This window comes from Montipora foliosa, chromosome 8 (assembly GCF_036669935.1).
Source record: "Montipora foliosa isolate CH-2021 chromosome 8, ASM3666993v2, whole genome shotgun sequence".
In the NCBI taxonomy this organism is placed as follows: Eukaryota; Metazoa; Cnidaria; class Anthozoa; order Scleractinia; family Acroporidae; genus Montipora; species Montipora foliosa.
The window spans coordinates 3,520,579-3,545,578 of record NC_090876.1 but is presented as its reverse complement, the minus strand read 5'-3'; the positions used below and the strand labels follow the sequence as shown (position 1 = coordinate 3,545,578).

The window sequence follows — 25,000 nt, the reverse complement described above, 5'->3', positions numbered from 1 at the left end:
TAACTGCGAGGATCAGAGCTTTACTTGATTTATTATACTGCTCACAAAAACACAAAAAAACACAACTAAACAAAATAAAGACGTTCTTAACGGGCTCTTATGATCAGCCTCAGCTGGGTATGTTCAAAGTATTTACTTAAAATTCTGGTTAATCTCAGCCTCAACGTTATAAAAAATATTCTTATAAAAGTATAGCCAACAATTTCATTGACTAAAAACTTGACAGTCGTCCATCTCGATACTTCAAATTTGACCAATAACCGTGTGAGAATTTACTCGTTCATTGTTTATTGCACTACATGCCTCGTCGGTCATTTACCACCCCACCATATGCAAGGCGCGCTCATGGAATAATTGCTAAATCTCCCAATAGTTACTGTGTAAAGTGAATGCAAATGACGTCACAGCGGCCATCTTGTTCTACCAAACTGGTCCTGAATGAGGTGTAATATGTTTTAGTCAAACTTTGGGGAGCTTAATGACGAGACATATTTTAGCCACGGACGCAAATCGGAAATAAACATTTCGCATGCCACGCCAGCTCTCTCTCCCACATTTCTAAACTAATCGTCTCTAATAGTGAGCAATAGAAAGGTGTTACTGTCAAGATAAGTTTAAATGGAAAACAGCTTACTTCCGGTTGCCGTCCGTGGCGCAATGACGTCTCGTGCTTAATTAAGGACAGTGCCTACTATTGTTATTGGGCATACATTCTGCGCATCTCGAGATACTCGGATTTCCTATGGGCGGTGCTGATTAATATTGGGATATTTTTGCGCGGTTCAAAACTATGCGGAGAAAGCAGAATTTAGCAAATGCTCTTGGTATCCAAAAACAATATTTGGGGTAACCATGCACTTTTCAAAGATAATTAAGCTTCAATTTGGAAAAGAACACCATACATAGCTTTGTAATTTAATTATCTTTTAAAAATGCGTGGTGACCCCCAATCTTCTTTTTGGATTTCAATAACACTTGTTAAGATCTGCTTTTCCCACATTTTCAGTGAACCGCGCAAAAACCTTTGAAATAGAAGGTACCATACTTAAGCTCCTCATTGTTTTTTTGTTTCGGTTGAGAAACAAGAAGCCCTGATCACGTGTGTGACAACATGATCTCTTCTCTAAATTAACGATTATCGTTTATTTCTGATTTGCTTTGAATTCACTATTATCTGTAATTTAGGACACTGTGTCCCCAGGACTCGTTAAAGCAAAGAAAATAAGGAAAATAGCGATATTTCTTGTTTACAAACATTGAATTGACGTCACATTTATTTTGATATTCAAATTTGCCAACCTCGGAACAAAAGAATTCATTGTTTCAACAGCCAATTAGGCTTTGTTTGGCATATTCTTGGGTTTCACTCACGTGATCAACAGCCATGTTTTCCAACGAAAACAAAAGAAGACGTTAGCATAATAATAGCTTTGAATTCCCGGAGGATTGGATCAGGACACCAACATGGCCGCCATTTCATTGTCTGGGGACACCAACATGGCGGCCGTGACGTCATGTGAAATCCAAGAATCAATAACAATGGGTGACGACATGAGAAACATCGCAATAAAAACCACCATAAGTCATGTCTGTGGACTGGATTTGAACCCCGAGTTTCTACTGTTTAAGGAACCGCTTCTTTCCGCTTCACCACTGAGGATCAAGACACAGAGTTTTTTAAAAAACAAAAAATATGTATTTAAGTCTGCCACAGAATATCACTGCTGAATAATAATTAGGCGTAAGCTTTGATTTTAAAAATAAAAATGTTAGTCTTTGTCATAAAGTTTGGTAACCCACCTCTTGCAGTGTTTAATATTATTCTTTGCTGAGTGATTATACCATATTATCAAATATTGCTTAAAATATGGACTCCACGCAGCTAGCGGTGAGGTGGTCAAGTGGTTTAGGTGATGGGTTAATCAACAAAGATTCCCAAGTTTGAGTCCAATCAGCTGTCTAATGCTCATCCACTTGGGTTGTCCTTTCAAAAACATATAACCATTTCCCATAATCCATATCAAACTTTCAGTCTTCTAAATTAACGATAATAGTAAATTCAGAGCAAAGTAGGAATTAACGATGAGCATCACGTTAATTCAGAGGTAGAGAATGCGTTGTGTGTGAACACTGGCTTGTTGCATTTCTAAAAACTCACCCTATTTTGTCTCTTTATTTCATTTTTCCCTCGGGAAACAAAACGAAATTTTTCATTTGCCCCTTTCCAAAGCTTTGGATGAAGTTTTTCTTTGGGAACAACATGACCTTAAAAATAAACAAAAAGTATACAAATTGACTTAACATTAACACCACCACAGTAACAAGTCAACTGTGATCTACTTTTCAGTAATGACAATCGACCAATGTGCCTAACTCAATGCTGTACCAAATTCAAAACCTTTGGAAATAACATGTTTTGTTTTAAGTACCGGTATTTCCATATCATTTAAATGTGAATGCTACATTATCATGTAAATGCAATGCACAAAGAATCTTCAGGGTTGTCATTAAGTTTTGAAGCAGGCGTAACACTCAAGATTTGTAACATGTAAATACATGGCCAAGAGGCATGTAAAGGAACGCTCGAAGTACCTGAGCCCCTACGGGGGTCTGGGGGCATGCTCCACCAAAAAATCCTTCAAATTAGACCCTCGGAAATGCATTTTCCCGCCCTCTGAGGTGCAATCCATCAAAAAGTGATGAAAATAAAACAGGGCAAAAAGATAAAGTTCACAATGAATAAAGATATTTACTAACCATGTGGAAATGGTCATGCATCACAGAACCGTGAAAAATGATCAGCAGAATACCATTTATATCAAGTAAGGTGCATTGATAATGATTTTGTTGCTGAAAATGGCATTGGAATCCAACAATGATCGATCTGGGGTGCTCTCCAGAGGTTTTTACAGAAAATGCTTGGATTTTTACCAAAAATCAGGAATACAAACAACACAAGGCAGTAATTATATTTTCTTTAGAAGGTAAATGTTTATGAATAAATTTCAAATTGTTTTGCACCACAAATATTCATTCTGCAGCAACCATCACCTGTAACATTCACTTGGCTCAGCCGTAACCAGTGTTACTGGTTATGGCCCCTAATGACAGCCCTGATCTTAACCCCAAGAGATTTGAAATGGGTGCAACAAAGAGTTAGCAGAATTGGTCCATACCCCTAAGTTGTCCAAAACTTCTAAAACAGAGCGTTTTGATGTATTGTCAGTAGAAAGAGTGATTTATTGAGAAACAATATTATTATTATTTGAAGGAAATTGTAACGTGTGTTTCACTTTGTAGCTAGCGTGCAAGTGTTAAGTATATAACATGTTTCATTTTGTTACTTTTCATAGGTTATATTTTGTTTTGCTGTTTGTTGTTCTCAAAGCATGGGTGCCCCCAGCCCCTTTGCAGAATTCCACAGTCATTTTAGGCATCCAACTGACCAGTTATTAAATACATAGGGTGGATAATATTACTTGTTCGTCTCACTGGAATCAAATGCCTTACACTAAATTTAGGTCTGGGCTACCCCTAAGGTATTGATTGATTCATGGTCTGACAAGAATGCTTTTCTTAAATAGGTTTTATGTTTTTTTAATTTGTTAAGCCAGTGACACCTCTGGGTGAGACTTTATGGATTTTACTCTGTCTAATGCCAGACGATTTTACTCACCATTGGGGGAGGGGGGGGGGGGGGGGGGGGGAAAGTCCAGGAGTCAATTTGGGGTTAATTTACTGGTATCCCTTTTTTATTGGTTTACTAATGTATTTCATTATTCCTTTACCTCCTCACTTACTACTCTCAATTCTATTCAGTACTATTCCCAATTCAATTATTTACTTACATTTTAATAACTTTCCAAACATCATGTAGTTATGCATTGTTTCAGCGACGATTTTGGCAACTTCATCACAGGCAAATTCAACAAAAGCATAACCCTTTGATCTTGCAGTCTGTATTTTGGACAAATAAATATTATTGCTAGTCAATGGAAATTAATGTGCCATAAGATAACTGAATGCCGATTTCTGAGGTTTCATAGGTTTCTGATATTCAATAGACCACTTTCATAAATGGCGACCACTTTTACATTCTTTTGTATTTATGCTAATTAGTCCTACTGCCCTCATTTTGAAACAAAAATTCTTTTGAAATTTGCTCGTCGTAGCGAGGCTAGAAAGGCTTATTAGCATTAAAAACAAAGAATATTTTATTTGGCTGCCATTATGAAAGAGGTCTATTGCCTTCTTACAAATGAAGAGACCACAGCCACAACAATCACAAAAACTCAATGAATGTATCAGTCCTTTGTAACCCCTAGTCTATCCCCTGTAACCACTAGACCAGCCCAGAGCACTGTATTGGGAACATTTCCATGAAAATTCCATCTTCTAAAGTCCCCACCATATCTTTTACCATATTTTCCTACAATTTTTTTGTTTTTGCATAAGGTCCTTTTGCAAGCTTCCTTCAATCAGCGATGGCAGGATAAATAGAACAGTGGTATACTTCAAGTTAAGAGATTTAATTTAAACATGTATTTCACATACTCTACTGCCCCCAGTTGTTTGAAGGGTGGATAGCGCTATCCACCAGAAAAAATCACTATCCAGAGGATAACTCAATTGATTTTGCTAGTGTTTATCCGCTGGATAGTGATTTATCTGGTGGATAGGGTTATCCTCCTTTTGAACAACAGAGGCCTGTACAATAACAGACACCTTTCTGTACAGTAGAAATTGGACCATTTTTCAAGAATGATAAGTGCATCCTTAAGTATCAAGAGAAAGAAAAAGCCACTATCAATGCTATTTTTTTAGAATATGTGAAGCTTCATATATTTAAACTACAGAATAGAATGAAATGAAAGTTGAAAAGATCTGACAGCTCAGCTGGTAGAGGAAGTGATCCTGGGCTCAACTACCATTCGAGCCTGGATTTTCTCGGGCTCAGACCTTTGCAACTGCATAAGTTGTTCAACTAACTGCAATGATCTTTTCAACTTTCATTTTACTGTCAATTTGTTTTTGCTTGACCAATGTACTAGAAATCCCAAGTACTTTCTTCAGAAATAAAAATGAAGATTCTTCTTCTGGTCCTCTCAGGTCAACTGTGAAGGGTCCATATTACCTGTCACCTACACTCCGTACAAGGCCGCTCCAAACAATAATTTCCCACTTTCTGGGCCTGATGGGATTAACAATACATACATACACACATACATACATGTACATAACTTTATTTCGATTCAGATTTTTTAGAGTAGCAAATAAATATGCTAGTATCTCCGAACGTACTCTAAAATAACAATACCTTTACCTTTTTGTTTCTTGAAAGTCTAACTCTATTTACAGTACCAAACTGACAGAAAAAGTCTCTTATTTGATCTTCATAAAAGCCATGTGGAATGTGACCCAGATAAATAACGCCAGGGGTCAAGTCGTCAACCTAAAATAAAAAATTACTAAACATGTCATGCAAGTAATATTTAAGTTCAAAAGTGTGCAATGTGATCCCGATTTTCGTTTCCTACAACAAGAAGTACTGTACCTCAGTCCGTATTCTTTTCACTTTATCCTCAAATTCTCTCTGTTTTCTCGAATCAAGCGCCAAGGTTGACTTTCCTCCCAGTTCATCTTGGTTAGCTTCCGCCATTTTGTTGTCAAATCGAAAAGTTATTCCACGTGTGCGCTGCGCATGAACCTATGTGAGAGCCCGCAATACAGGTTTAAAGTTCCATGGTAACCAAACAGAGTCGCATTGTGTGATCTGAAAATGGCGAAATATGTTATTGCAGGGAAATCAAATTGCCCTTTCTATGCTAAAGCGGAGCTTTTGGCCGACGAATTAGTGTTAAATCTACCTGATTTCAAAATTCACAAGATTGTCAAGCAGCCTGCAGAGTGGGATGACTGGCTTCAAGAGACGTGTCACCAGAAAGGTTGGAAACATAATGGTTCTCCGCTTGTTTGGCGCGAGCTTGTCGATCGGGGTGGCGCTGGAGTCCTTCTTGGTGGCTGCGATGACTTCTTAGAAATGGTAAAAGGTTATTACGGTATCACTTCCGTGAAGATGAGCGATGAACTATCCAACATTGCCAAGGAAAATTTTCAAACAAAGATGGAGATCGATGCCGAAGAAGAGCAGAGGAAAGGCCGGATCTCCCCTCTGAGAGTTTGTGTTAGTGGTGCGTCGAACTCCCTTGCCTATGGTGTGTTAGGATATTTGGCCCAAGGAGAAGTCTTTGGAATCGATCAAGAGATAAGCATTTATTTGCTAGACACGGCTGACAACCAAGAGATTCTCCGAGGGACTGCTATGGAGATTCAAGATTGTTCTTGGCCTCTCTTACGCGAAGTCATTTGTACGCCTGAGTCAGCCGTCGCCTTTAAGGAGGCCAGTATTGTCGTTCTCCTTGATGGTGAACCACTTATAGATGGGGAAGAAAAGAAAGAGCAGCTGCTGTCTAACGCTAGGATTTTCAAAGCTCATGGACAGGCACTTGAACAGTATGCAAAAAAGGATGTGAAGGTGTTAATTGGGGGAAGAGGTCCCTTAAGTGTGAACGCTTTCGTTACGAGTAAGTTTGCCCCCTCGATACCCAAAAAGAATATATGCGCCCTGGCTCGCCTTCAGGAAAACAGGGCGAAGGGATTGTTAGCCAAAAAACTTAATGTGAATACAGCAGGTCTAAGGGATGTTATTATATGGGGTAATATAGGTATAAATACTGTCGCTGATCCTAGAAATTCAAGGGTCCATGGCTATGATGGAGCTATATGGGGCCCTCACATTCTAGGGTTTACACGCCCAGTTCCAGAAATGGTACATGACAATAAATGGATTACAGGAGAGTTTTTGGAAATTTTGAGACAGCCACTTGAGAATATCAAGAATCCTGAGACTATCCCTTTAATATCAGGAAGTTTTGCTGTGTTGTCCCAGCTTCATGATATGTGGCAGGGTACAACATCCGATATCTTCTCCCTGGGGGTTTTCTCCGAGGGATGGTATGATCTCCCACAGGACATAGTGTTTTCTGTCCCAGTAAAGTTTCTCCAAGGTTCATGGAAAATTGTAGACGATATTGAACTGGACGAAGCCCTTAAAACCCAGCTGCACACCATTGCACAAGAACTTAAACAGGATTGCAATGATGTTGTGAGAGAACTCTGCTCAAAATCTTAGAATAAATACTGCTAACAGGACAATACTTTAACAATGTCTTTAGAGTAAGTAACGATGATTTTCAAAGTGAATATTTAAAAGATGTAAATAAAATTACACCTGTATGATCATTATAGCACAATCAGCAATAGAAATAAAGGTCTTTCTTTTGGTAATAACTGCTTTGGGGTATTAAAATTCTATTTACTGTAACGATAAGGGAGGTTTTGGAATAAAAAAGACGGACACAATGACGAGGAGTTTTCTACTTTAATGGCCACTCGCTAAGTACACAGATGAATTTACAATGTCACATGACCCCATGTCACAGGCATACCATGACATTTAATACAACTCAACATGAATTTAGGTCTGCTTGTACAACAGCACAAGATATGATTTGATCACTTGGTGATGGTAAAGATGCAGAAATAACCAAAACTATGATAATACTGAAAGCAAAAAGGAGCTCATCCATAGCAAAGGATGATAAACAGCTTCGCCCTCAGTCTTGGATAAAGGAACAGAAGATCTATTAAAAAACAAAAATGTAATTAAAAAAGAGCTTATTAGATATCAAGGAGAATCAGTCCACTGGTATGCTGTAAGAGCTATTCTACTTTTAAAAAGTGAAGATCAACTGAAAAGTTGTTAGTGGTATTTTTTGGGAGCTTAGACGATGCCCTTCTGCGGATTTGTGTCATGGGGAGATGGTAAGAAAAAGGCTGCAGACTGGACAATGCGAATTGAACTTGTCATTTGAATAAAAAAACTTGACAGCTGTCTTGATAAGGTAAAAGCTGAAAAAATGCAAGTCAAGTGTTGTGATAACCTAACATTTAGCAAGTCTTTTTTTTGGTAAGGATAAGTTGAGTGGAGGAGAGATACATATGTTTTTCACCGAAATATAACTGACGCTGAAATTGACAATTTGGAACTTCTTTTGCTGGTCAGTGCCAGTCTTGGTTCAAGGAGAAAATTAATATACCAATGTCGTGACATCTGCCTATCGCTTGTAAAGATAGTCATAGCAACATCCTGACGTCAATCCCCCGGGTTGTTGAGAAAAACTTCATAAACAGAGCCGTAAACAGCAGTTTGAATAGAAACACGTCACTTCGAAAATCTGTTTCTACTTGCTGACCGAAATGGCGTTCATTGGCGAAAGGGGGAAAATTTTCCTCGTGCTACTTCTTCTGTGGTTGGCTTATGTTGTGGTCGGCATTTTCATATTCACTGCTGTGGAGGGTACTGCGCAGCTTTATGATCGCGAATGGGGTTACGAAGATTCTTTCTGGTTTGTCATTGTGCTTCTTACAACAATAGGTACGAAACAGAATTTTCGTGTACAAATTATCTCAAGATAAATCTTTTTATGTGTGTTCTGTTCTTGTGGTAATGGCTGAAGTGCATGTAAAGGGAACAGTAAAACGACACAGCCTTGTTTGCATTTCTAAGGTGGAGGATGGGTGGCAACGTAGAAAAATAGTATTACGAACTCGGGACTCGGGAGGAGCACCAGCGAAATAAGCTGTGTTTGGAATCCTCGTCTCATTTACCTGATTTTCTGAACAACTACTTGTTGTTTGGACTTTTCAAGATCTGTTCACCCGGAAACAATTGAATTTAAAGTCAAAAGTGAAAAGAAGAAGATTGGAATAAATTTCTTCACTAATGTGGTATTTCACCGCAAGGGGTGTGTTTATTATTTTGGTCATATCGGGGACCTTTTCCGTCCATTAACGAAAAAATCGTGTATAGGAAACTTTATTGGCCGGTAGCTGATGAACGCATGGATGAAAGCCCTCAGTCAAAACCCCAAAATGATGGAAATCCGTGCATGTAATTTTTTTCAATAAACTGCTAGAAAACCAATGTTACTTCCCTTAACTAGTAGTTTTTTTTTTTTCAAATTATACTCCTTCCCACAGTTTCGTCTTGCATGTCACACACATCCGAATCTTCCCTCAGTCCATTAAACTTTGATTAAATTGCATTGGAACCCTCACAAATACGGCACCGCAGAAAGCCGGATGTCTTCTGATGCAAATATAGCAACGTATTCTTGAATCCATCTACCATTTGAACATCTGCCTCTTATGGTAATAGATTTTTATTTTGTTAGTGGGGACGGAAGTTAGCAACTTGTTCTGTTTGCATTGATTACATTCTCTAGTGCGTGTGTCGTGTTAAGTTCTATTGCTCAAAAAAGACGCTACCATGCACTGTAATTCTTTTTGTTATATAAATACTGATGAAATACCAGATTTCTCCTTTTACTAAAAAATCATATCTTTACCGCGCGCAGTGAACATATTATTTTTATCTTTCGCATGTGAGAATATGTGTCGTCGTGGTAACGAACACGATCAGCCGACAAAACTTCATTGTAAGAGACTTTTGTGCTTCAATATAATTCTTCTCTACGACATTACTACAGTAAACATTTTTATTGCAAAATTTTACATTATCATTATTTGCTTTTCATAACTTTCATATCTTGTTTCGTGTTACACAACATGCGTGTTTTAGCGATTCGAAAATGAATAAAACAAGTTGTTTTAAATCTGGACATTTCATCAATATCTATATCATAAGCAGAACATTACATGGCCCCTTGGGGATACGAATTTTACCTTCCCGTGCTGAAAGTATCTCTCACGAATGAGCGAAACGTACGAGTGAGAGATACTTTCAGCACTCGAAGATAAAATTCGTATCCCCGCGCGGTCATGTAATATCCTCTATTTCTCTGTCCATTTTTGTTACATTTATTATTCTCTGGAAGGTTACCAACCAATTATGCGAGATCCGCAATCCAATTCCCCTCCCCCCCCCCCCTTGATTCTGTTAAATCCACCATCCCTCTATCCTAGCTTCTACAAATACACCAACGAAGAGTCAAGATTCCTTGGTTTTATTGTACGAGGAAGTTCTAACACATTGCCTTTTATCCCCATCAAGGATATGGAGATTTCTCCCCGGCTACAGCCCTTGGCAAAGCGCTTTGCGTGTTGTACGCCATATTTGGTATTCCCGTCACAATTCTGCTTCTCAGATTGATTGGCCAGTTCATCCTACGTGGTCAGCGCTGTTTCATTACATGGATAGAAAAACGCTGTTTGAGAATAAATGGACCAACCAGCCACTTGAACGGGAAATGCTTTCTCCTTGGTCTGATCTACCTGTTGCTTCTTCTACTCGTTGGAGCAGGCGTCCAAATGTGGGCAGAAGAATGGAGTTACGAAAACAGTCTCTATTTCTACGTCATCTCCTTCACCACTGTTGGCTTTGGAGATCTCCTGCCGACAAACAAGTACATCACTGTGCCTTTTATTCTCCTGGGGCTGACCGCTGTCTCCAACGTACTGCACGCGGCTGCCTCTATGGCGCTGGTCAAACGTGTGACTGTGGGCTCAAAAGATGAACAAACCGAAGAGAACGAAGCCAAAGTTTAAGTGAAGACATGTACAGACAATGCAGTGCCCTCCTCCACTTGCCAGTGTTAAAGCCTTTGCTAAATTAGTCACAAGATATATTCGAAGTTTGTGTAAAGTACGAGTAATTTACTTCCTGTAGAATGTACACTTGAAGCTCTGTCACTACAAAACATTTTCCTTCCACAATTTGCCACTTTAAGATTGATTTGAACATGTTGCGTGTCATCGCAGTTAGTTGAGCAACTTAAGCAGTTGCAAAGGACTGAGCCCGAGAAAATCCAGGCTTAATAGGCCATTTTTGAGTTTGTGCCTGCCTCCTCTTCAAAGCGAGTCTAAGTGCAAAGTTTTTTTGGTGTAAATTATTTTTCACTCAACTAATTACCATCACAAGAACTTCGCACTTAGACTCGCTTTGAAGAGAAAGCACTCATCAACTCGAAAATGGCCTATTGCGCTGCATCTGCTCCACAAACTGACCAGTCGAGCGGCCTATTGAGAGCTAGAAAACCGCGAGTTCAAGGTTATCCCGTACGAGATAAATGACATGATTCATGATCTTTTAAACTTTCATTTCATTATTTTCCGCAGTTTAAATATATGAAACTTCATATAGTCTAAAAAAAACTGAAATCATAAGCCTGATTGCTGTTACAATTCACACTCAGTCCAAGTAGGCACGGCACAGAAGGGTATAAATCAGTCCTTTAAACCAATATTCCCAGGGTTATCAACCTTGTGCGAAGCCTTCACTCGAACTTGAATGTTTTTACGACGTCCAGTTTTTCCTCCTTCCAACTTGCCCTTATTAACGTTTTGCATTGACCGCAAATGCAAGATCGTGCTTTTAATTTCCGTAGCAAAAACAGACAATTATCCCCACGCGCACATATTATGCAAACAAGTTCTGTTTCTTCTGGTTAAAAAATTAATGTATGTGAATCATACGCACCGGCCGTTTTAAACTTGTTCTTATCGCGTTTGGCTTTACGATTTGATGTCCCTCTACCGATAACTGTGTATAACAAGTGAAAACGTTCAAAATTTAGAAAATAGACTTCATTGGACTGTATAAGTACACTAACGTAATAACAAACAGCTGAAGTAAAAGTTCATTTCGCTCAAATTGTTTTGGTTCCACAAACAAGAGTGTTACGATTTTTGCCCCTAATTTACTGATAAGGCGCTAACTCACTTGCGTCTTGAAATGTGAATCCAAACGAAGCAAAGACTGTTACCTTTCAAAGAATTTTTTGCGCCACATCATCGATGAACGCAAAGTGATTTATTTAGCTGTTTTTCTTTTTTTCCTTTAAATTGTACTTACAACTCGGCTTGCGGTGTCTGTTGCCGATTTATGTTCACCAATCATTTGTTTTCTTGTCAGATGATGCCCAAGATAACATCACTACAGGTGTGTCGTGCACCAATGATGAATGTTTTTTTAAATAACAAAAATCTTTTTGGTCCGTAATTGGTACCCATTTGCTAACACTTATACATCAAATTTAATTAAATTGATAATGACGATCTTCTTCACCAGAACTAAGGGCTTAATTAAGCCAACTTTGCAGACCATATGCATTTTATCAAAGTCTTGAAAAATCACAAGGTGAGTGCATGATCTATTACTTTGAATAGTTTTCTTTTGTAATGGTTCTTGAATTGTTTCGATTTTTTATTGTAACAATTTAATGCAACATCAGTTGTTTTGCTGTTTTGTTTTCAATCGCTCCTTTATAATTACTGAGAGACACAGTGCTACCAGTCATAAAAATTTATGCCATTTGTCCTTGGTTTAATTATCTATTGCAGTCTCCGATTTTCAAGAGCGTTTAACCTTTTCCCTATCCCCTTTTTGACTCAACTCTCAAATGTCGGCTAAGTAAACAAGATATATACTGGAAACTTTAAGAAATTTTCCTGCAAGGTAGCCTGTTATGACTAGGAAGACGAATCAGGACACTACCAGATGGCAAAAACATTTCTTGTACACTCCCGCGTTTGATTCGCTATTTTCCTATTTGTGCTTTGTAGGATGAATTAATCTACCTGGAAATCTTTAGCTTCTACCGAAAGCTTGGTCCTTCAAAGTTAAAAATTGACTGCATGAAAACTTACTTTGAAACGTTTCCTCTCGCTCCTACTTTTGTTCAGGTAATGTAAAGAAGTGGATTTACATGAACAGATTATCTTTAGAATTATTCGAAATTTATTTGGGAAGACTTCCCCACAAGCTACGTGGTAATACAGAATACAAATGTCTCCCCAAGTCCGGCCCACACTCTACCACGGTTAGTCGGTGCAAATGAACGCTTCGCCGGTGCCTCCATCCTGGAGGCATAAAATTGATGGACCTGTCCGCTCTATTTAAAATCCTGCATCTTGTTACCATATCAATGGAATATATTGCATTAATTAAATTAATTATCAATGCTCATCAGTGTTGATCTTCATTGTCATGCTTATTTCATAACCTCCCAGCAGGTCCTTTACCGCATTCTTATAAAGTCAATAACAATACAACTGTTTGTGTTGGCCCTTCCACACCATATCTTTATTCATCATTTGCTGAGTTTGCCTCAACTGCGAAGATTCAAACTAAGATTCAAACTATACGGCAAAGTGGTAAGATATGAAAGATATATTCAACGTGCAGCTGACAGTCGAAAATCTAGCTAATTGCTTATCTGGCAAAAATAATTAACATTTTTTTAACAATAACTTTTTTCCCTATTCTGAAAACTTGTTGATCTGAAATATCCAATGCCATACTGAAACGCTTGTTTGTGAAAGCTAAAAATGGGCGAAAGAAGTTTGGCAACCATGATGTAGCTAGTATTTCGTTTCTGTGCCTGCATGATTGTTTTGTATCGTACATTAATTCATGAACTCACTGTTTCGTTTAAGTCATATTCCATCCAGTCCTATATTCTATTTTTCAAACTTGCATGTTTAGCCACAGTAAACTTTATTTCGTTTATAACCTCGAAAATGATTATTTACAATAATTTCTGGCAGTTTGAAATAATAGGAAATAAAACATATGATAATTTTCGCTGTACTTTAGTTTCGCTTATTATTGCAACAATTGTTCGAGCATTGAAATAATAGGAAATAAAACATATGATAATTTTCGCTGTACTTTAGTTTCGCTTATTATTGCAACAATTGTTCGAGCATTGAACTACGGCAAAGGCATTAAAAGGACAAGCATTGTATAACGCTTTACCTGACCTTTTAGACTAATTCGTTTCTAACGAAAAAAAAGTAACGGACACACGTCAGTGCTCGTCAATTTTTCACAGAAAACTCATTTATCAGAAATTATTTCCGGTAAATATTTATTGGAACTCGGCGAGAGGCCAAGAAGGGAAGATGTTAACTTAGTGTATTATACATCCTTCATTATTTTTGATATCCCCACCAACGCACGAGGCACCCGTCACAATATAGTCTTATTCTGGCATATGCAACTTGTCTTGACATGTTTTGATTCATCCTCCTCTTTCTTCCTCTCTCTATACGTACCAGCTGTTCTTCTCTGGCCTGCAAAGAAATGGTTCGAGGTTGATGGGACAATACATTCCCATTTGACGCGAGATATTTCATTAAAAGGACGCTTGAGCTCAGGCTGAAGTTCTTAACACATTGACGCATCACCTGAGGTCGCGGAACAATATGTCGAGGTGGAAAAAAATTTCATCTCTCGTTCAAAAAAAGACTTTTGTGACAACTTTGGTGAGTATTGCTGGGAAAAAATGATACAGACATTGCACATAGACGTCAAGTGAAATTTTCTTCATTTTGTTCATCGGTTTGCCTTTTTTTGAGACACTTGTTTATTCTTCCCTTTTTCTATTATTTATTCGGTCGTTTTATTTATTTCTTTTTCTATTTGTCATTCTCAGTTTTCTTCCTTTTTTCGTTCATTCATTTATCCATTCATTCAGTCGTTAACCTTGGGTGAAGTTAACCTACGATCAGGCGTTCCTTTTTTTCTTTAGTGGGCGATGTTACTGGGAAAGTACGCCTGATACAATAATTTGTCATCTGCTCTGGACTAAACACTGATTGGCCGAAAAACAAAAGAATTTTTTTTTATTCTCACTCTAATTGGTTACAGATTTGCAAATCAAGTGAAATTGTTCAACATCTAAACTATCATGGCTGCTCCCCAAGTGGATATGATCAGTGCAGGTTGTTAACCGCCGCTATTACTTCGTCTCTTGAATTTGTTTTCACAAGAGCAGTGGGAATGCATTCATGACGCCAGGAAGATTGAGAAAATAACGCTGAGACATTTGCCGAGTCATTATTTCGATCTTTTTTGTACAAAAACGAAAGTTGTATTAATCGAACGATTTTTATACCGCGGACGGAGTTTTTGGAAACTGATAAAAGACTTCCTATCATAGAGTCAGTGTTTATTCCAAAATTTTGCTCACTTTCGATAAGGTAAAGAAGTCTGAAGTCCTGGGCCGGTTTTTAATTTGTTTGTTTTGTTTTTAATTTCACTATTATTTTCTTGACCGATGATTCGGAGTTTTCAGCGGAGACATCCAACAGTTTTTATTTTCCATTAAAATCTTATTGGCTCACTTAAACAGCATGACACGTCATAGCATCGTTGTTGACAGAGGGGGGCCTGTGTCTTGTGATATTTTATGAGGCGCCTTGTGCATGATCGGAGACCAGGGTTCTTTCGTCCCCTTTTTTTCTGATCTTGCTCATTACTGAAAATGTCGATCGCGCTTCCTTCCAAATTTTGGGGACACTAGGATCTTCGACGGTGAAGTCAACAAAGACTTCATTTCTACCAAACGTTTTCGTAATTATCTCGGTTTTTTCAAATTCTATAAACTAGCCGTACAAGACATGAACTGAATTTCGCGTTTTGAGTTCCACAGAATTTGAGATTTAGTCATTTCATATCGCAGGTACAGGTACAGCTACAACGGGAAGGAAATTTACAAAAAATTGAAAAGCGCATGAAGGGAATTTGCATTATTGCTCATTGTTCATCAAATGTGTTTCAGTCTGGTGGCGACCCGTTATTATCGCACCGTCGTTGGTCTTTAGTGTTTCCGTAAATGACAGCCATGCAGCGTTCTATTTTACATGTTCGTGATCACTGCACTCAAATAACATGAACTAACAAACAGATTCATGGCCGCAGCGTCTACTTTTTCATTGCTATCATTTTCTTTCCTTGCTTTTTATCTCATTCAGCTTTTCAGCGCGTTTTTGTCATTGTCACAGGGAAAACGTATTTTTACTAGTGAATTCTGCAACCCTGAAAAATCGCGGCCTAGGCATCTGTTTAGAAAATATAATCGACTTTAGACGTAAATATCTTAGTTTGACAAGCAAAAGTATTGAATGTGATGAATTGTTGAAGACGTATTTGAAACTGAACACTGCATGGTTTTTCCTGGGAAAACGATGCCTGATATTGAAATTCACAAAATTTTAAAAGCTTTGAATCTCATTAAATCTTTGATTAAATGTGGTCAGATATTAGCTAAAAGGAGAAAAGTTGTGTTAATTGCTTACTTTACAACTTTCACGAAAATGAAAAGAAAAGACGAATCTCAATTTGAGCAAGGAGCCTTAGTTTCGGAAGAGGTAAGTTCTAACTGGATTAGCTGAGAATACAATACATTTTCTTCAGTTTCAATGACCAAATCTTTTATCATACAGATCCATAAGATCCGCAAATCCAGACCTCATTACTTCATATTTAGTAGACTTTGAATGAAGCAGACAGAATTGATACTTGTAATATTTAAATTTTCGGTGTATTTTTTCGACTACATTTTGAAGATTTGCCTTTATTAAGCCTTGTTTAAATTAGTTAGTTATCAACCAGTCTCGACAAGAAGCCTGCAATGGATAAGTCAAATGTGGTATGCAGTTCTATGTTCAAGAGCTGAGAAATGAATTTTTCTTGATCAATGCTTGAATGTTTTCGTTTATGTTTCACGTTTTAGCAGCGCACAAGTTACACTTTCACACCCAACAAAGATGAAGCTATTGAGTCTCGGTGAGTAATAGAATAGTTTTGTCTTTTTCTTCAGATATCAGCAAAAAATGTTTTCAGTCCCGATTCAGGGGATAACGAAACAAAAACAAACGGGAAAAGACTGTTAAAAAATCAAATGCATTATCTTATCCTACTAAAGGTGAAAAGAGTTATAGAAATCGTTCCTCGTGATTGTTAAAAAAGAAGAATAGTATTAATTTACTTGTAACCACAACTAGGTTTCTCGTAATTTTCTTTAGAATAATTTTTACTTGCGAACGTAGATTTATTGAGAATGTATGCACAAATGCGAGACAGGTCATTTTCATCTTTCATATTTTATATGATGAAGGACAATCTGTATCTTTGGCGTGTATAAATCACCTAAACATGCACAGGACATTATCATGATATCGATATATCTACCCCCAAGCGACAAAGTGAAATAAATTAGGTTTTGAGGTGCTGTACTGAGTAGCTGAGTGAGGTCTGATGATAAGCAATAATGATCTCTCAGCCTTAAAACAACTTCATTTTTTGTGCAGCCGGCGTCACACAAATTCAAGTGATTATTAAATTTATCAATTTGATCCACGTCCAAGATGAGAGTCAGTCGTCCATTTTCCCAAAGTTTGCCAGATGGTCATCATTTTCATTTGCCTGTATATATATATATTTTTTTTTTTACGGAACTCAGAAAAACGACAGCCTGAAACGGGAAATTGCAGGGAAAATATGAATTCCTGTTATTATATTCTCTTGGCGACTACTGACAAAAGTATCAGTCCGGCCCAAGATTATGAAACTGGTTTGAATATATGTAACTTTTAACAGCAAACGTTTCAGTAAGCACCTGCTGGAGTTCCTCTTATATAAAAGTTAAATTGTTGTCCGGCTCGCAGGAGACGGCAAAATGTATTTAAGCAATAAAGAACTTTTTCCGTGTTTCCATAGCTTCATGCATCTAAACACGACGGGGAGTTGGGAGAATTCGAGACAGTTATGCAAACCCGAGACGCAGTCGAGGTTCCAACTCCCCGAGGATGGAAAATGCTGGTTTTTTTTCTTCTTGAATGAAACAGATTTTCTTGATACACGCTTATATTTCCTGCCAGCCAATCAAAACGCGCGTCTAACAACACATAACCAATCAAAATTCGAGTGACGTCATAGGCGTGTTTGCATACTCTCATCTAAACACAGCTGTTGGCCTATGAGAGTGCGCGTACTATCCTAATTATTTTATAAGTAGTAAATGTGAAACTTACGAGAGATGCTTCGCTAGTTAAAAATACAAGTTTGTGGCGTCTTCCAGGTTCGTTGTCTTTTCGTGTTTATTAAGCACAGTCGCACGATAGTAGCAAGAGAAAATGTCGGAATGCTGCGATAAACATCTTTGGCTTTTATCTGGCAAAACGACTCACGTTTAAGTGTTTTATTACACTTGAAGCCAATCCGAGGTCTCTGATATAATCATGTTCAGCAATGCAAGTAATTAGTTGCACGCCCAATAGACCACTTTACAGTTGTAGCTAAGTTACCTGGCCTAAGAATGGAAGCGAGGCTGACGGTGACCCTGTTTTGATACAAACCTTTGTGCTTTTGTAATGTTAGAGCGGTTTTCAATTGACTGTCGAAAGTAATTAGCGAATTGCTTTCGTTTACGATTACTTCACTGAGTGATTGGTTCAAAGTTCTGGCGCCATTTTTAAGTGAAACCAAAACTAATCGTGGCTCGCGCGTTCACATTTTCCCGCGCTTTATGTCGGCTACGTGTAATTACTTCGAGTTTTGATTGGTTTAACGGATTGTCTCCGTCCTTTTTGATTGGCCAAAGTAATTACTTTGGTTTTGGTTTTACGAGACTCATTTGAAAACCGCTCTAATATGGACTAGTTAGAATTACAACAACACAATTTACATGATAAAAGCGTAAGGGTTGTATCAATACAAGGTTACCGGCAGCCTCGCAGCTATTCATAGGCTACAATAGGTCGCTGAGCAAACAACTGTAAAATGGCTTATTCTGACACCCAACACGAAGTGTCCCTTTTAATCTAAGCATTTACTACCAACAATAAGGTAAGATCAAGTGAAGCTATGATCTTCGCAGTTATGAGAGCAATTTTTGCAATTGCGTAGAGAAGCCTGAAAAATTCAGGATTTCAACCCCTCATTTTGTGACGTCACAAGGGAAGTGATATCAAGTGGCACCGGCAAGCATGTCATTTCACAAACACAGCCATAAAATTTGTTAAACTCATTAAGAATACGTGTTTTTAAATTCTCTACGGGGGTCCTATATAGTGACTCAGGCACGCCTTACCTGGCCTGAGTCTTAAAGTGACATTAAAAAAACTCATTAATAATTCATGAGCCTGTCAAAATACCGATAAAACGTCACGTGTATGAGCTTTATACCCTGATAAAACACTCCTCGTTAGTATTCTTTATATAAAGAGGCATAGCTTGTTTTTGTTGTATGCTAATATTCACCTCTCACAATTTGAACCATTGTTTTGAGTTGAGAGGGACACGCTCTTTGTGGAATGTTTTTGAAGCCGTTCAAAAAACTCGCAGCACGTGTTTTATCGGGTCTAAAAACACTCGGCTTCGCCTCGTGTTTTAAACCCCGATAAAACACTGCTGCTCGTTTTTTAAACATTACGTAAATGCAGCGGTTGCTCTTTGCTTGAGAACCGGAGTTTAGGAGACAATTTGTGACGTCTAATTACTTACATGTCTGGACATATATATCTCTCCTGAGCTGACCAGAAATTGATTTTCCCGCTAGGTTTCGTTTGCGATACAGCACGACGTGCAACAGCTACTACAGAGATTGGTTTAATACCATAGATCCATCCTCAAAGGGAGTCATTCCTGGATGGGAGAAAGCCCTGTACTCCGTGGAGTCCGTGCGCAGACACATTAACGAGGACATTGGACAGGTATGTATAAGACAAGCAAGCGGCTTTTCTTTGGAGTTTGGGGTGGAGGGGGGGGGGGGGGGTAAGTAGGGGCTAAACAAGACACAGACTTAAAGAATTTCAAGACAATAAACCCCGTAATATATTCCCTCATCATTTTATCAGCCTTGCTCTTTTTGGTTTCTTATAATATTTATATCGCTGATTAGATACTTGACCAGGAATTGGTGCTTGTGTTTTGTGTTTTGTTACCCTGGTCCTTCCGAAAAAAAAAAGCTCAGTTTTGGCGGGGATGTAACGCTCCATAAAACCTTAACTTGCATGGTTTGACGAAAGAAAAAGTTGTAAGCCAAAGAAGAAGTTATAAAGTTATAGCTCTCTCTTAATTTGGGTTCGTAGGTTTACCTGGAGAGGATCCCTGGCTCTAGTACAGGCTGCATTAAATGGCGCATGGATTTTGGCTGCAGTGGTTTGCTTGTTGATGAGGTCACTATGCGTTTGTCATGCGTTGAGGATTATGGAGGAGAAATTATAATTACACTAATGGGAAGCCCAGGGCACAAACGGCTGCGCTATGCAGTAGGTAAGAAAGTGATCATCGCTGTTTACGAAGTAACCTGGGTAGTCGTAAAAGACGCCTGAAAAAATCCAGACTTGAAAGGGACTGGAACCCATGACGGCGTGATTGCGCTGTTCTTGCTCTATCATCTGAGCTGTAAACAAAGACTTCTTTTATAATATCACTGAATAAATTAAGCAAACTCTTAATTGAACTAGTTTTACATTGAGTTTCGCACTTCAGTATTAAACGACAAGACGCAATTTCTTGATCCAGGAAGTGATTACGTGACGTACACGGAGCTGGAAAACTCTCCTGAGTTGGTAGTATCAGTTCATTTGGTCGGAGATGCAGGCCAGGTCACAAAGCTGTTTCCACAGAACATCCTCCGTGGTATGGGATATCCGCTGGACATACAGGTCACATTGAAGGTTTGTACCAAGGAATGAAACTAGCTGAAAATAAAATACACGTAATTGAAAAGAATACAGCTGTTTCGAGAAGGTTGTCCAAGAGAAGCATAAAAGCGTACGCAACAATGCCGAAAGGCATTACGGTAAACTATCAGTTTGAGTCAACGAAAATATGACGGCAATGCTATCGAAAACATGCTCATGCTATGTTACTGACATTGAGATACAAGTGAGTTTCAAAATTCAGTCAAATGATCCGGGCCATGAATTAGTAACAAAGGGTTAGGATCCTCAGAGAAAGCATGATTCTGACGACTTTAACCTTACTTATTTTATGTCATTTTTTGCAGAGAAAGTAGGAGAAATGTACCAAAAATCGTGGCGCACGTGCAGAGCCATCGTTTTTGCTAAATGAACCCTTTTGTTTTTGGACGTGTTTTGGTAGCGTGACAGCGAGAGAGAGCTTCAACATAAGCCTGTGTCTACTGCCACTTCATCAACGCTATATCCTAACTAAGAACTCTTTCATCCAAATAGCTCGCCACCGTAGGTCTTCACTGAACGGTCTTGGCATCTTCGATTCTGGGCGTTCTCTACAAGTTGAATTTATTTTATTGAATATCTCCCATACTACCTTTCGGCATTGTCGCGAACGCTCTTACGCCTCTTTGAGACAACTTTTCTCGAAACAGCTGTATGCCAGGATTTTATGCCAGCACCAGAAATAGATTGCATATCATTGAGGTAAAGTCTGCTACGAGCCTAGGAGGCCCATCAGGCCGGCGCATATCTCTGGTTTCTGTAGCATGAAGCGACTAAGGAGTTCCGGTTCTACCGGAAATGTAGCTCGCTCTTATTGTAGAAAAGACTGTAGATATGTATGATTGTCAAGAAGACTACTGTGAAAACATTTCTCCTTGCATGCTGATGGTAACAAATGTATTAAAATCTCGTTAGCCTACAATACTCGTCACATTTGTTGGAACACCCACACCCGTTTCCCCCTTCCTCCAATGTTGATTTCCACAACTACTAGAAGTCGCCCGAAAAATTCTCACACAACATTGAATTGGGGGAAGGGGGATGTGGTATAAGCTACGATCTTGTAACACGATGATTCTGACCATTTGTTAAGTGTTCCAACTAAATATGTCTAGTATTGTAGGTATCGGAGAGGCTGAACATTTACGCACGCATGCGCTGACAGAATGTTTGAAGACGAGACGAGAAAAATATGCAGTACCTCCAGACGTGGCGCTGGAGCGTCGTACCAAACGAGTCATCCCGGGATTTCGGCCCGTGCGATCGCTTTTGGACGCAGTTGGCCCTTCGCTGCTTTCTGCTACCGACCTTGCCTCCCGGTACGGCATTGAGGGAGAGATATGTCGGCTCCTAGACCATGTGTGACAAATCCCACGCCTACTCACAGCTCCAAACCGCCCTTGTCATTACAATTTAACGTAAGAGTTCGATGGCTTATATATTCAAGAGAAAAGTCATTTTATCTGTCATATGGTAAGCACTGGAGTCGCAGATTACAAAGTGCACGCATGCGCCCTGCCGGAGGTAACATACATGCATGCATAAAACTTTATTTCATCTCGAATTTCAGAATGATATCTTCGAGACATTACAGCTAACATACATAATATATACAGATACATAACTAAATATTAAATAATATTTGAAGATATATTAATCAAAACGAAAAGCCGCTGTACAAAATCCGGCCCTGGATTAGTTTAAAACCAGTGGTACGAGAAAAATCAGGTAGCGCATTTCGCAACGTACTTAGCTAATACGTAAGAAAAAGAACTAAGACCATAACTGGTTGTTCTAGGTTTATTGAGGGACAGAATGTAATTTCCACGAAGATCATGCATAAGAAGAGAACGGGAGAGAAAACTTATTTTTCATATATGCAGGACAAGCCTTTTCTTTCTTTAACTACTTCTATACAATAATATGAGGAAATTTTGAATGTGCTTATTGCATAGAGATGTAGAGTTTGACTTAAGTGGTACGTAAGAGGACAGGTAATCGCCAATATAAATCTCATTACTCTCTTATTTACATTATACCGTTTCTTTGACAAGAAATTACTAAAGGCCGGGCCGAATTTCCTATGATAAAAAGTCTACGTTAACAGCACGCACCTTGGCTACTCCTTAGTATCCGCCTAGAAATCTTCTCGCTACTTTTTCCTCATTTGATGAGGACCAGTCTCCGCTTGCCTCCTTCATGCCCAAAAGGAATTCTGGGTAATTCGGCCGTTCCATGACAAGGGAAGACCCCCGATTCTCATTTCATAGATTTTCTTATGAGTGTGCAGCCACCCAGTCCTACCGGCAAAATACAGCATCGATTGAAGTTTTTAGCTTTCAAAACTTGCTCAAATTGTATTGGGAAGGTCCTGGAATTCGTCCACAGAAAGGCCAGAGAAACGACTTCACTGGTGCTGTCAACCGCCATGTTTACAACAGAGCAATTTAGGCGTTCCAGTCTGCATGAAATCATCTCTCACCTCTGTCTCGAGAAGACCAGGCACGCACGGTTCTTACGTTACGTTTATGCCCCTGTAGAATCAACCGAAATCTCAACTCCTTGTCAAAAGTTAACCAGCATCTTAATATGTTTGGTAAGCTACAATACTCGTCACATTTGTTGGAACACCCATCGCCGTTTCCCCCTTCCTGAATGGGGGAAGGGGGATGTGGTATAAGCTACGATCTTGTAACACGATGATTCTGACCATTCGCTAAGTGTTCCAACTAAATATGTCTAGTATTGTAATGTCTTTCATCTTTCCGCTCTAAGGATCCTTGAAATGAGGTTGACATTGTTTTGTTTTCTTTAGCCTCCTTTCCAGTCACTAGGCCATCCCAGAATCCTTGTGGGGCTTATGTACAGTAGTTCACAAGAGATTGAAGTGGACGTCCGACATTATAAGGAAAACACGAGCCAACATTCGGGTCGCGGATTTCTGCATATTCACCTTTATAGAGGACGAGACTTGCCGCAAGCGAAAAACAGTTTACCGGAAACGTTTACAAAGTGGTCAGTAAACCAATATTATAGAAACTCTTGCTCTTCGGTCATCGTAGCTTAATTAAGAATAAAATACAACGGAAATAAAAAAAATGCATTTTATATTAACTTGAGGTTTCGTATGCTTGTCTACATACATTCTCAAAAGTAACCGTTACATTTTTCAAAAATGTGACGTTTACTTTTGAGAATGTACGTAGACAGGCATACGAAACGTGAAGTTAATATAAATGCATTTTTTAATGTTTATGTCCGCTGTTTGTATTTTTAATAAAACCAATATTACTTTCTTTCTACAGCTCTTTTCAACTGGATTTTCAATACTTTAGAACAACAGTCTTTGCGCTAGGATCCCGTAACCATGCAGGAGTCTACAACTCCAATACTAGGTCCATGAAATGGCGTTTTGACAGATCTAGCAATTTTAGACGAGTTCTTAAATAGGCCTTGGCTTGCATTCAATCCCATGGGTAGTAATTTCTAATGGAAAACTTGTGATTAACTGGAAAGGTCCGGTTTCGCGGGAAAGTCAATCTAAAAATAACTCGGTCTCTAAAAACGCCGTTCCACAAATACAATTAAGCTGTACACTCCTAGTTATGGGTTCCTGCTTTGCGCAACATAATTTATAGACATGGAAATTTAGGGCGCTTTCTTTTTTTCAGAACTGGCCGGCCAGAGCCAATGATTTGCAAAGAAAATGCAACCATTTGAAGGAACACTTGCATGATATTCCCTAGCATTCTTCTGGAGGAGTATATGTCATCCTCGAAGTGTGTTGAATTGAACTCGTTGTAGAGTTAGTCCTTCCAAATGCCCGGTCTGACCGGTCAGTTCTGTCAAATGGAAAGCGCCGTTAAACTCAATAGGGGTGCCGCTTCTACTATGGAACGTTATGGGGACTATTTAGAACATTTCCAACCATTTTAAAAAGTACTCAATTTTCTAGTGTCCAATCTTTCCTGCAGTTATCTATTGCCTGATGCTAAGAAAACCACCAAGTGCAAAACAAAAGCGCGAAAAGGAAAGGATCCATACTGGAATGAACAGTTTTTGGTCGTCGACATCAATTATCACGAGATCAAAAGACGAGCGCTAGAGATATACGTAGCGGACAGCAAGACATCAGTTGGAAGAAGGGCGAGGTTCATCGGAGGTGTTCGGCTCAGTCTCGGGTACAACGCAGTCGTGAGTGCTCAGACGAAGAAAGTGAACCAAGTTCTTCAATTACTGAAAGGAAAGGGAGGAATAGGTGGGGAAATAACTCACAGTAAAGATGAGACAGGTGACGGTAGAGACGGGCACGCCATTTTGCCTCAAATGGGAAAAATTAGCACGATCGCTCCGAAATGGAGTGAAGCAAGTTTTGCTAGAATGGTGATTGAAACTGCGACGGAAAAATCGAATGAACAAGCTGGTG

General features: G+C 38.9%; 4 protein-coding genes and 1 long non-coding RNA gene across 8 annotated transcripts in view; 3 read left to right on the top strand and 2 right to left on the bottom strand.

The window, feature by feature from the left end:
* Positions 1-5,676, bottom strand: part of LOC138012421 (MKI67 FHA domain-interacting nucleolar phosphoprotein-like) — a 9,956-nt gene extending 4,280 nt beyond the window's left edge. Inside the window, exons 1-4 of the mRNA XM_068859185.1 lie at positions 5,555-5,676; positions 5,324-5,452; positions 3,849-3,957; positions 2,159-2,265 (exon numbers count right to left, since the gene is read on the bottom strand). Coding sequence (XP_068715286.1) covers positions 2,159-2,265; positions 3,849-3,957; positions 5,324-5,452; positions 5,555-5,659 — 450 coding nt within the window. The 5' untranslated portion in view covers positions 5,660-5,676. The remainder of the gene's footprint in view (positions 1-2,158; positions 2,266-3,848; positions 3,958-5,323; positions 5,453-5,554) is intronic.
* An 84-nt stretch (positions 5,677-5,760) lies between these two features.
* On the top strand, positions 5,761-7,350 carry LOC138013198 (putative malate dehydrogenase 1B). The gene has a single exon (XM_068860214.1). It carries the CDS (start codon positions 5,780-5,782, stop codon positions 7,190-7,192), a length of 1,413 nt encoding a protein of 470 aa, XP_068716315.1. The 5' UTR covers positions 5,761-5,779; the 3' UTR covers positions 7,193-7,350.
* A 95-nt stretch (positions 7,351-7,445) lies between these two features.
* LOC138013197 (uncharacterized) lies at positions 7,446-11,877 on the bottom strand. The gene is made up of 3 exons (XR_011125188.1): positions 11,804-11,877; positions 11,561-11,623; positions 7,446-7,703 (listed from the first exon to the last, which is right to left on the bottom strand). It is a non-coding gene; the product is annotated as an uncharacterized lncRNA (long non-coding RNA).
* Positions 8,082-11,758, top strand: LOC138013196 (potassium channel subfamily K member 9-like). The gene is made up of 2 exons (XM_068860213.1): positions 8,082-8,497; positions 10,136-11,758. The coding sequence occupies exons 1-2, from the start codon at positions 8,320-8,322 to the stop codon at positions 10,627-10,629; spliced, it is 672 nt and encodes a 223-aa protein (XP_068716314.1). The 5' UTR covers positions 8,082-8,319; the 3' UTR covers positions 10,630-11,758.
* A 294-nt stretch (positions 11,878-12,171) lies between the features above and the next one.
* The window catches only part of LOC138013195 (uro-adherence factor A-like), a 15,658-nt gene continuing 2,829 nt past the window's right edge, over positions 12,172-25,000 (top strand). The window contains exons 1-9 of one of the 4 annotated variants that reach the window (XM_068860209.1): positions 12,172-12,220; positions 12,646-12,765; positions 14,143-14,349; positions 16,602-16,654; positions 19,428-19,581; positions 19,960-20,143; positions 20,396-20,550; positions 23,390-23,589; positions 24,549-25,000. The exon at positions 24,549-25,000 is cut by the window's right edge and continues 2,829 nt beyond it. In XM_068860209.1, the coding sequence (XP_068716310.1) occupies positions 14,290-14,349; positions 16,602-16,654; positions 19,428-19,581; positions 19,960-20,143; positions 20,396-20,550; positions 23,390-23,589; positions 24,549-25,000 (1,258 nt within the window). In that variant the 5' untranslated portion in view covers positions 12,172-12,220; positions 12,646-12,765; positions 14,143-14,289. Of the gene's footprint in view, positions 12,221-12,645; positions 12,766-13,103; positions 13,237-14,142; positions 14,350-16,157; positions 16,237-16,381; positions 16,518-16,601; positions 16,655-19,427; positions 19,582-19,959; positions 20,144-20,395; positions 20,551-23,389; positions 23,590-24,548 lie in introns of those variants that run through there. The other 3 variants (XM_068860210.1, XM_068860211.1, XM_068860212.1) reach the window with 3 other exon arrangements.